Genomic DNA, 12,069 nt, shown 5'->3' with positions numbered 1-12,069 from the left:
CGGTGCCCCCCCGCCCATCCTTTCCCGCACCCACTCCCCCCTTTCCCCAGCAGCAGCAACCCAGTAATTCCCCCCCTCCCCCCCCCCCCCGCTAGACCCCCCGCTAGCGTAATTACTCCCCCCATGTTGCTCCCAGAAGTCAGCAAACTCTGGCTGACCTCGGCTTCCCCCCGTGATCACGGCTCGCCCCCTGCGGCGCCCCCTCCTTCCTGCTTCTCTATTCCCGCCATAATTATCATAGCGCGGGAACCAAGCCCGCGCCTCTCTCTCGGCCCCGCCTCCCATGGCCAACGCCCCATCTCCTCTCCCTCCCCACCTCCCCCCCATCACCACCTGTGGGAGAAAGAAAAGTTACCATACCGCAGGATTAATCATACAATCCCTCTTCGCCCCCCCCCCCCCACTCGTCCCACCACTTTGTCCAAACGTTCATTTTCGTAGTCCAATCATTCCAATTTTTCTTCTACAATAAAAGTCCACGCTTCATCCGCCGTCTCAAAGTAGTGGTGCCTCCCTTGATATGTGACCCACAGTCTTGCCGGTTGCAGCATTCCAAACTTTATCTTTTTTTTGTGAAGTACCGCTTTGGCCCGATTAAAGCTCGCCCTCCTTCTCGCCACCTCCGCACTCCAATCTTGATAGACGCGGATCACCGCGTTCTCCCATTTACTACACCGAGTTTTCTTCGCCCATCTAAGGACCATTTCTCTATCCTTAAAACGGAGAAATCTCACCACTATGGCTCTGGGAGCTTCTCCTCCTCTCGGTCCTCGCACCATAACTCGGTATGCTCCCTCCACCTCCAACGGACCCGTCGGGGCCTCCACTCCCATTAACGAGTGCAGCATCGTGCTCACATATGCCCCGACGTCCGCCCCCTCCACACCTTCAGGAAGGCCAAGAATCCTCAAGTTGTTCCTCCTTGCGTTATTTTCCAGTGCCTCCAACCTCTCCACAGATCGTTTCTGGTGTGCCTCCTGTATCTCCGACTTCACCACCAGGCCCTGTATGTCGTTTTCATTCTCTGCTGCTTTCGCCTTCACGACCCGAAGCTCCTGCTCCTGGGTCTTTTGTTCCTCTTTCAGCCCTTCAATCGCCTGTAATATCGGGGCCAACAACTCTTTCTTCATTTCCTTTTTTATCTCCTCCACGCAGCGTTTCAAAAACTCTTGTTGTTCAGGGCCCCATATGAAACTGCCACCTTCCGACGCCATCTTGGTTTCTGCTTGCCTTCCTTGCCGTTGTTCCAAAGGATCCGCTGCAATCCGGCCACTTTCCTCTCCTTTTTCCATCCGTGTCCAGGGGGAACACCCTTCTGGTTTACCGCACGGTGTTTTCAGCCGTTAAAATTGCCGTTGGGGCTCCTATCAAGAGCCCAAAAGTCCGTTTCACAGGGAGCTGCCGAAACGTGCGACTCAGCTGGTCATCGCCGCACCCGGAAGTCAATAATTTTATAATTAATAAGCAAGTGAAAACAAAGGACACCATTTCATTGAATGATTTATCATATGGCTTATCTTCACGGTTCCTTGTAGCAGTGTTTGGGAAATCAATGTTTTATTTCTGGAGAATTAAGGACAATCGTAGGGTGTTCACTCATTCTAATCAACATTACAGGGAAACACAAGGAGTAGTTACCTGTTTATCGTTGCCTGAGTTTCCAAACGTCTGTCGAATGCCACTCTGGATGACATTGGAGATTCCTTCCATGCTAAAACGCTGACAGTCAGGTTGAACAAAAGGAAAGAAAGTTATCAGGAGAAGCTCTAAGTGGAGCACAGGTGACAAACCAAAGTCACAATTTCTATTTCTGTAGCGTCGTTAACTAAGTGAAATGTCCCACTTGACAGGGGTGGAATGAGGAGAAATGTGATACCAAACCAATAAGAGTAGTGCAGGTGACCATGAGCTGGGCAAAGAGGTAATTTTAGAAGCTTCTTGAAGGAGGAGAGTTAGGTACAGAGATGGAAAGGTTTAGGGAGGGAATTCTAAGTCCAGACAGCTAAAGGCATGGTGATCAATGGTGGAATGAATAAAATATGGCAAACGCACGAGACCTGATATGATGGCCCTGAATACGAGACATTGGCCGACTTCCCAACACAGAGCCAATTGTTGCATGCTGGACCGTATGATGTCATAAGAAAATGGGTCATGTGACTGATTGTTGATTTGCATAAATAGATTTACATGAATCAATCGATCATTATCCAATCACAGTGTGGAAATGGTCATGGCGTCTGTCACAATCATCCCAACAACTTTTCTTTTAGAACTCCAATAAACCCAAGATATCTGTATAATTTATAGCATGGAATCAGGCCATTTGTCCCAAATAGGTTTAATGTTCCTCACAAACCTTCTTCCACCTTCATAGAAATAGGCGGTGTCTTGTTATGCTCTAGGCGCAGCATAATATGCTTCCTTGTGGTGCACTTGACAAAGGAAGGTTCAAATGTGGAGATAACTTCAACATGTTTATTGAACTATTTACACTTCTCCTACTCGGGTTCGCCACTACTGTTAATCCTTCTATCGCTACTCAGACTGACAAACCAGTCTGCTACATTCCACGTGGTGGGTGTAATATTGAATCAACCCTGTGTTTCTACTCACTGACTTTCTCCACTGGGAAGAGGAAGATCATGTGTGTTGTGTCCTTTATATATGGGTTGGTGTAATGCCCTCCTGTGGTCGTGTCACCTGTGTGTATCGTGAATGCCCATTGGTCGTGTCTTATCTAACTGTTCTATTGGTTGAGTGTCTGTGTGTCATGTCTCTGGTGCTCCTTCTAGTGTCTAGCTAGACTACATGTATTTTCATTAACCCCTTGTGTCTTTACAGTGATGAATATCACCACATCCCCCCTTTTTTAGATGTTACATATTTTCTGTACACTTAAAGAAAATTGAACAAAAAACAGGTAGATAAGTTATGGTATGTACAAATCATGAGAACAGTGATTAAACAATAAGTCCAAATCAAATGCGCGAGTCCAAAACCCTTCAATCATCATGGTCAAATGTCTCTCTTGGTGGGGTGGTGAGTTTGATGGTGGCATGTCCTTGTGAATGCCATTGGTGTCCCTGTGTATCAGGAACCAAGAAGTGGTGAAATCACTTCGCTGTCTGATTTGGAGTCTTTTTTTTTCTCGGTGTTTGTGATGTTGATGTCGGATGGCATTTTGTAGTTGATAAGTCGGTGACGTTGAAGAGGTACCATCAACAGTATCATTCGAGATCATGTATGTGCCGTATGTGGAAGTTGGATAATACTGTGCATACTGGTTTTGGCCAAATGCTGTGTAGGAAGGGTAATCCTGATGAGAACTGTTGAAGCTTGTCGAATTGGAAACAGAATTGCAGCTCACATAAATAGCGGGTGGTGTGGTGAAACTAGAACCTTGCATCTGATAGGAATATGCCGTCTGGCCAGGCTGGGGTGCAGCAAATCCTGGGCTGTAACTAAGACATCCAGTCTGCAGTGCAGATTGTGCTTGCGGTAGTCCTCCTTCGGTCTTGATTCCATAAGTGGGCGATCCGTAGTGCTGGTCTGTTTGAGAATATGCTGCATAGGCTGCTGGCTGCTGCATTCCTGAATACTGGGTTTGTCCAGCATAAGCTGTCATTGACTGCACTGCTGGTGTGGAAAGAATGTGTGGGTATGGCTTGGAAGGATATAGCTGTGGTGAATATTGGTGTATTCCCTTTGGACTGTAGCCACTACTTGTTATTACTAACCCAGTGTAATTGTCAAGTGATCCATCTCCTGTCGTCGTCGTCACCCTGAGCGTGCCATCACTGAGTTTGCAGCACTCCCTGTCTGGAGTAAAGTCCGGCTTACGTGAATCAGAGTTGGCGTTTGGTTGCTCTCCACCTGGAGTCTGGTCTGTTTCACCTGAGTCAGTGTTGGTTTGTTGGTGCTCTGCATCTGGAGTCTTAGCAGGTTCACTGGAGTCAGTTGAGATTTCTTGAAGCTCCACGCCTGGAGTCGGAACATGCAGGAATGCATTGACTTGTGGAGAGGTTCGAGCGAATGAGGTTGGAAGTAACGTGGTGTCACCGGAGTCACCAGTGGTTTCACAGTGATTGTCGAGTGCCTCTGTACACACGAGCTGAGGTCTGCCACATTGCACAACTTGCATGGGAAGTGGGATGCTGTCGTCACTCGTCTCACATACAGTGGATAGAGCCTCAGTAGCTTCTTGTTGTTCACTTGGCCTGGGTATACTGTCAAGAGTCTTCTTGCTGTTTACTTGAGCATGGCAGACTTGCATCGTCTGCTGCTAGTTGGTCAGAGGAGGTTGCTAGACCCTCATGGTCTTGTTCCTGCAAGGACTGCGCTTTGGAATCTTGTGTTGCTTCTATCGTGGAGGCTGTACACGAGCTCGCTGTGGAGGCTTGTGACACTGGAGTCACTTTTTGTTCGTGCAAGGACTGCGGTGTGGAGTCTTGCGTGTCTTTGATCGTGGAGTCGGGAGCCCTTAGCGGTGCGTGGACCACTCTCTGTGTGGCAGCAGGAAGCTCTCTGTGGGCTTGTACCGCTCTCTGTCTCTTGGTGTCAGGCCGCAGCATAATCCTGCACTCACGAGACGGGCTGTCGTATCTGCTGGGCTGAAGATCCTCAAATCCGAAGAACGAATCCGCGTCTGCGTCGGATTCAGTACTGGGGTCGCCATTTCTAATGAAAAACCTTTGTCCTAGTCGTAGTCCTCTAGGACCATATCATCACTGTTTGTGTTGGAGCTGGCATGGGGCTCGCGATGTCAAGAGAAAAAATAAAGGTCGGTGTCGTAGTATACTGTGAGGAAAACACACTCCAACCAGCAGAAAACGGTAAGAGAAGCGCCAGTACTCACCATGAGGCCGAGATCATCGCTGTGTCATCGCTTTGGGCGGTGTTAACTGCTTGTTGCAGGGTTTTGCGGAGGTTACTGTCAGTTCCTGTTTGAATTTGATGCATTGTGCTGTCATTACAGAAGAAAGAAGCTTGTTTTACGGCGTTAAGAGATTTTTTTTCACGATTTGGGTCATTTCCCCTTAAAATGGGCGTGGTCCGGGGCCTCTGACGTCATGACACATGTGACGTCAGACGTAGGAGGCGTTTGCGCATGCGTATATCGCTGTTCCTGTACTGGGGCCGTTTTCGCAATTGCGCATGCACGGTTTCTCGCGCATGCGCACACGGACCTTCCCCTTCTGTGCACTTCTCGCGCAACTGCGCATGTGCAGTGCCTTTACAAAGATGGCCACCGATCAAAATTGTTCTTTGCTCCGGGATCTCGGCCTCATGGTGAGTACTGGCGCTTCTCTTACCGTTTTCAGCTGGTTGGAGTGTGTTTTCCTCACAGTATTTACCGAATTTGTCCAGGACTGCCTGGGAGTCGCTCCTGTTTTGCCCTTTGGAGAAGTTGAATTTTAAAAATATTTCTTCTGCTCTGGCACCGGCGATGGTGAGCAGAAGCTCTGTCTTTTCAGCATCGGCCATATCTTCTAGGTCGGCTGCTACCAGGAAGATTTCAAACTTTGCCGGAATACCCGCCAGTTTTCGCGGAGATTGCCGTGGCACTGGAGCCGCTGCGGAACCGGGATCTCGAACATCTTGCCTGGGTATCGTTGCTGGTTGTCACTGTACGCTGAGTTTTAGCTATATGGATTGAAACAGTTCACTCTGGTACCATGTCTTGTTATGCTCTAGGCGTAGCATAAGTGGCTTCCTTATGGTGCACTTGACAAAGAAAGGTTGAGACGTGGAGATAACTTCAACACGTTTATTAAACTATTTACACTTCTCCTACTCGGGTTCGCCACTACTGTTAATCCTTCTATAGCTACTGAGACTGACTAGCCAGTCTGCTACAATCCACGTGGTGGGTGTAATATTGAATCAACCCTGTGTCTCTACTCACTGACGGTCTTCACTGGAAAGAGGAAGATCATGTGTGTTGTGTCCTTTATATATGGGTTGGTGTAATGCCCTCCTGTGGTCGTGTCACCTCGGTGTGTATCGTGAATGCCCATTGGTCGTGTCCTATCTAACTGTTCTATTGGTTGAATGTCTGTGTGTCATGTCTCTCGTGCTCCCTCTCGTGTCTAGCTAGTCTACATGTATTTACATTAACCCCTTGTGACTTTACAGTGATGCATATCACCACAGGCGGCACGGTAACAGAGTGGTTAGCACTGCTGCCTCAGCACCAGCGACCTGGGTTCGATTCTGGCCTTTGGTGATTATCTGTGTGGAGTTTGTACGTTTTCCCCATGTCTGCGTCGGTATCCTCCGCGTGCTCCGGTATCCTCCCACAGTCCAAAGATGGGCAGGTTAGGGGGATTGGCCATAGTAAAATTGCCCCTTAATGTCCAAAGATGTATATTTTAAGTGGGGTTTCAGGGATAGGGAGGATGCAGACTCGATGGGCCGAATGGCCTCCTTTGGCACTAAGGGACGCTATTCTGTTAAACAGCAAATTAAAAAATGGCTGCAACACAGAAGGTCATTCGGCCCACCATGTCCATGTCAGCTCTCTGCAGGAGCAGTTCAGCTAATCCGACTCCCTTTTCCCATAACGCTGCAAATATTCCCTCATCAGATGGCACAATTGAATCTGTCACCACTGAGCACTCTTGCAGTGCATTCCAGATCTTAACCACTAACTGCATGAATGTCATACATTGGCTCTTTTGCCAATCTTCTCAAATTGGTGTTCTTTGATTCTTGACCCTTAGACCAAGGCTAACAGTTTCATTTTAACCTCTGTCTGCCCCTCTCGTGATTATGAACACTTTTATCAAATCTCCTCTTAACCTTTTCTTAGGAAAGCAACGCCAACATTTCCTCCCTGCTTCGTAACTGCAATTCATCATCCCGGGAACCATTCTGGTGGAGGTTTCAGCTTTCATCTAAACCTTAGCTAGAAACACAAGAGCATGAAGAAAACTCAAGTAGGCCCATAACCCCTCACCGACCATGGACTGACTAACTGGTTAATTACAGGCTGCCAATGTGAACTGTGGATTTGTCCCCCCCTATTAATGCAGTTTCCCCTTTGCCTTTTCCACCTCCTTTACCTTGGACTGACTTATCATCCATCGCTTGCAACCTCCCTCTCTCTTCCCCTTTCTTTTTCTCACTGTTCCTTTCTCTTGGACTTCATGGCAGGCATCCTCCTCACTCCAAGGGACCACCATTAGAAATATTTTCAATTGCATTCCCAGACCTTGGGCCTTCAAAAGCTGGCTATGTGGCGACACAAAGAGAGCAGCACAGTTGCATTCCCTGATTCTCTTCCTTTGGGTCTGATCTGTACCCCACTCTCTCCCTTTTCAAGACTGGCTAGAAATGTGTGGATAGCTGGCATCAGTGTGAGGACAAGCTGCAGTTCATTATTACCGGGAGTCAAATAATCTGCTGACTTGTGAAAAACAGCCATTTCGGCCTGACAACCTTAGACCGTAAAGAAAGAGTTGGCATTCATACATCACCTTTCCAAATCGCAGGGCATCCCAAAGTGCTTTACAGCCAATCAAGATCTTTTGAAGTAGATATCAAGTGTGTGCACATCGCCGCTGCCAGTGTTCTGATTATAGGCACTGTAAGGGTCCTTCCTGTTTATTCCCCATGTATTTTGTTTTGCTGTTATCATTTTTCATCCATGATTGATTCACGGACATGTGTCTTTATGTCAAGCAGCAGAAAGGAGTGAGGAATTCAGAAGTTACAGGAGAGAACACTCTGCTAGTCCGAACAGGAGACCTCAGACATTTCGGCTCCAGAGAGAGACAGAGAGAGAGAGAGAGAGAGATAGGATGGGACTCGATTTGATTGATTGGCTGGTGGTGATTGGGTCCCGCCTGAGTGGAATGATTTTCGGAGATTGGCGTGGCCAATTCACCTGCCCTGTACATCTTTTTGGGTTGTGGGCGTGAGACCCACACAGGCACGGGGAGAATATGCAAACTGCACATGGACAGTGACCTGGGGCCAGGATCAAATCCGCGTCCTTGGCGCCATGGGTCAGCAGTGCTAACCACTCTGCCACCGTGCTGCCCCCTTTGGGTGTTTTTCTCAGAATTATTGGTTAATTCGCTTGTGTTGCGACTCTGGGTCAAGTGTGGCTGGAAGTGACTGCACACAAACCCAGAGAGTCATTATAGCACCACAGCAGATAATGTGCCCACAGCAAAGTCTGCCAGACAGAAACGAGATAAACCGATCTGCTATAGTGAAGTTGGTAGAGCATTGGTCAAGAGAAGTCTTCAAATAGAATCTTTTATGGTCTCCCAAAAGTGCAGGCGAGCCTTGGATTACTATTTCATCTGAACGACAGCACCTATGTTGATCCACCAGCATGTCAGCCGAGCCTTTGTGCTCGAGTCTTTGGAGAGGCACTTGGGAGCCCACAACCTTCAAACACGATGGCAAGAGAGTATTATTACACAGCCATGGCTGGCACCTTCATCCCGCGAAGGGAGACATGGGACGGAATTCTCCGGCCTTTGGCATTCCCTTTTCCCGCTGATTTCCTGGCGGGGTGACTTCAATGGGAAATCCCAGTGACAGCGAATGGCATGCTAGGGACTGGAGAATCCCGCCCATTATCTTCAGAAGGCAGAGAAAAGACAGAATTTGCGTTTACTGATACTCAGTGTTCAGAGGGGGTGGAAGTTTAATCACCAGACACCACAGAATGGAATGTGACTGAGTATCGCATCCAAACGGCTGATTAACTAAAGTGTCTGGCGCTCCCAACGTCCCTGTGTACATAATCACTTCATCAGACAGGATTCAGCTTTAATGTTGAGTCAATATTACACAACACAGAATAACACAGGGGTAAATGGGAGGTCAAGAATCTCAATGGCTCTGCCAAGGGAGATTTCCCAAGCTGCTCAAATAAACATGACTCATCAGATAATTTAAACCATTTGTCAAGCTTATGCATTGGAACTAAAAGCTCTGACGTACTGATTGTTTCCTTCCTTAAAATGAGCTATGCAACTAAATAAAGGGAAACTCACCCACTAGTTTTGTCAACGGGTATGACAGCATGATGTTACTGGACTAAGAAAAAGAGTACTCGAGGACCAGGATCTCAAACCAGAGACACTACGGTCATAGATTACTGGGCAGCCGTGATCGTCGTGCTCCTATACGCTTCAGAAATTTTGACGACCAACAACAAGCATCTCAAAGCAGAGAAGCGGAGAACTACCACATGCAGTGTCTTTGCAAGATCGTCAGGAAAGGCAGTCCAACAGCAGCGTCCTCTCCCAAGCCAACATGCCCAGCGACGAGGTGCTAATGACTCAAAACCAGCTCCACTGGGCAGGACAAATTGTTCAAATGCCCGACACCTGACTCCCAAAGCAATTCTTCTGTTCAAATCAAGGTTACTGTAGGAGACTCCCAGGAGGGCAGGGGAAATGCTTTAGGGGTGTCCTCAAAGCAACCCAGAGATGTCGAATATACCCACTGACTCATGGGAGATGCTGTTTTGTGCCTGACCAAAGTGGAGAAGGTTCATTCAGGAAGGCACTGAACACATAGAGAGATTTCATCAGGAACATGCAGAGACAAAGTTGAGGCCTTCAGAGGGAGTGCCGAAATCTCCAAATAACCCTTCCATCCAAACCTTCAAGTACAATCTGCTCCGCATACGGCAGTGTCTACAGACCATGCACTGGACATATCGAACTGGAGTGGAAACAAGTCATCCTCGAACCTGAGGGGTCGCCGAAGACAAGAGAGATCAATCCAAAGGCCTGAACTAATGATCTGGTGACGTGGGTTTCAAACCCACAGCAGCTGAGGAATTGAAAGTAAATTATTTAAACAAATCTAAAGTTAAAAAACTAGTGTCAGTAAACAGACACCATAAAACTACAGGATTGTTGTAAAATAAACCATTTGGTTCACTAATGTCCTTCAGGGGAGGAAATCTGCCACCTTTACCCGGTCTGACCAAGGTGTGACTCCAAACCCACAGCAATGTGGCTGACTGACGTAGACTGCATACAGAAAGACAGCTCACTCCCACCCTCTTGAAGGCAATGAGAGATGGGAAAGAAATGTCTGAAAACAACAATGTAGTAGAGAGGCAGGTCAGGCATTCACTTCACAACTTCCCTGAAGGAGGAATCTACTACATGATTGAGATAATGCAGTCTGTTCCTCTCCTTCGAGTATATAATTCAACAGCAAAACATTTTGTTTATGAAATGAAATGAAATGAAAATCGCTTATTGTCCCAAGTAGGCTTCAAATGAAGTTACTGTGAAAAGCCCCTAGTCGCCACATTCCAGCGCCTGTTCGGGGAGGCCGGTACGGGAATTGAACTGTGCTGCTGGCCTGCCTTGGTCTGCTTTTAAAGCCAGCAATTTAGCCTTGTGCTAAACCAGCCCCTATCTCCATGGGATCGTGGGGTCTCTGGAAAAAACAGTAGTGATCGCCATCCATAATCGTCCTACAGTGTTCCGCGGCGCTAGGGTGTCATTACTTTTAGGGGGCATTCTGACTTAGAGGTGTTCAGTCATAATCCCACAGATGGTAGTTTTGTACCATTGGCCCCTCAGCCAAACACATACACCGAATATCTGAGCCTGCGGTTCCTCTTGTACTGTGCAGGATTACTATTGCACCCACGACAGATGGTGATGGTGGGTGGGCCGTCTTTCTGAGCACAACTGAGCGGGCAAGCCATTCCAGAGGGGAGATCAGAGTCAACCACATTCTTGTGGATCTGCTCTCACATGTAGGCCAGACCAGGTAAGGACACCAGACTTATTTCTCTCAAAGACATTAGTGAACCACGCAAGACTTTAGAACAATCCAGCGGTATTATTCCCAACATTACTGAGACTGTTGTTTTATTCCAGATTCTATGTTAATTAACTGAACTTAAATTTCCCAGATGCTGTGGTGGGATTTGAACTTATATTTCTGGTGCATTACGTCGGGTCTCTGGATTACTAGGCCAGTAATGTAACCATGTGCTACCCAAAACCTGTATAAATGGGCAAGGACAGTGAGTTCCATAGCCCCACATCATCGGCGCTCGGCTGGGAATGAAGTGCATCAACATTGTTTTCACCATACAACAACCAGGCTCTCACCTTCACGGGCATTTGGCTTGCCCTCTCCTGCCGGATGCTGGCTGGAATTCCACCTTTCTCCTTCTTTTTCTTCTTCATTGTTTCCCGATGCTCCTTCTGCTTGTTCTGCACTTCAAGGAGTATGGAGATGAAGCTGTTTTTCACCTCCTTCTCAAACTCTAGCTCGTCACGCAGTGCCAGTTGTTGTATCAGCTCCTCGGAGTAATCTTTAACAGCCAATTCAATCTGCACCAATAACTCGCCCACTTCAGCTTCGGTCAACTGCTTCACATCTGCATGACCAAAACACACAAAGCGTGTATTAAACCTTTCGCTCTGATTTGACTTAATTCTTTTTTATCTGGTTCGTCACTTCAGTTTGACCTGAGTGTATCTCTTTCCCTCATCTCTGAGACTGCTCCTTATTGTTCCGATTGTGGGTAAATCAAGTATTGGGATGGTGTTGGTTACAGAACACCTGTGTTAAGGAAGTCTTCTGTGTGTTAACAGCACACATGAACTTACCTCCCTCTCTCACACACACAAGCGCATGTGTGCGCGCGCGCGGACACACGGACACACACACACGCTTAGCAGTAATACATTATGGGTTACCTGTTAGAACATAGAACATACAGTGCAGAAGGAGGCCATTCGGCCCCTCGAGTCTGCACCGACCCACTTAAGCCCTCACTTCCACCCTATCCCCGTAACCCAATAACCCCTCCTATCCTTTTTGGTCAACAAGGGCAATTTATCATGGCCAATCCACCTAACCTGCACGTCTTTGGAAAGTGGGAGGAAACCAGAGCACCCGGAGGAAACCTACACAGCTACGGGGAGAACGTGCAGACGGTGACCCAGCGGGAATCGAATCAAATCGAACCTGGGACCCTGGCGCTGTGAAGCCACAGTGCTATCCATTTGTGCTACCGTGCTGCCCACTGTTATTACAGTTTATTCACATAGATGTGGCACA

At 47.7% G+C, this 12,069-nt stretch overlaps 2 protein-coding genes across 2 annotated transcripts in view; both read right to left on the bottom strand.

The window, feature by feature from the left end:
* fez1 (fasciculation and elongation protein zeta 1 (zygin I)) overlaps positions 1 to 12,069 on the bottom strand; it is a 166,415-nt gene that overhangs the window by 31,533 nt on the left and 122,813 nt on the right. Inside the window, exons 5-6 of the mRNA XM_072486761.1 lie at positions 11,112 to 11,383; positions 1,639 to 1,719 (exon numbers count right to left, since the gene is read on the bottom strand). Coding sequence (XP_072342862.1) covers positions 1,639 to 1,719; positions 11,112 to 11,383 — 353 coding nt within the window. The remainder of the gene's footprint in view (positions 1 to 1,638; positions 1,720 to 11,111; positions 11,384 to 12,069) is intronic.
* On the bottom strand, positions 2,502 to 4,747 carry LOC140398276 (uncharacterized). Its single transcript, XM_072486760.1, has one exon. It carries the CDS (start codon positions 4,274 to 4,276, stop codon positions 2,933 to 2,935), a length of 1,344 nt encoding a protein of 447 aa, XP_072342861.1. The 5' UTR covers positions 4,277 to 4,747; the 3' UTR covers positions 2,502 to 2,932.

Source organism: Scyliorhinus torazame, chromosome 21, assembly GCF_047496885.1.
Source record: "Scyliorhinus torazame isolate Kashiwa2021f chromosome 21, sScyTor2.1, whole genome shotgun sequence".
Classification (NCBI taxonomy): domain Eukaryota; kingdom Metazoa; phylum Chordata; class Chondrichthyes; order Carcharhiniformes; family Scyliorhinidae; genus Scyliorhinus; species Scyliorhinus torazame.
This window is presented reverse-complemented; position numbering and strand designations above follow the sequence as displayed.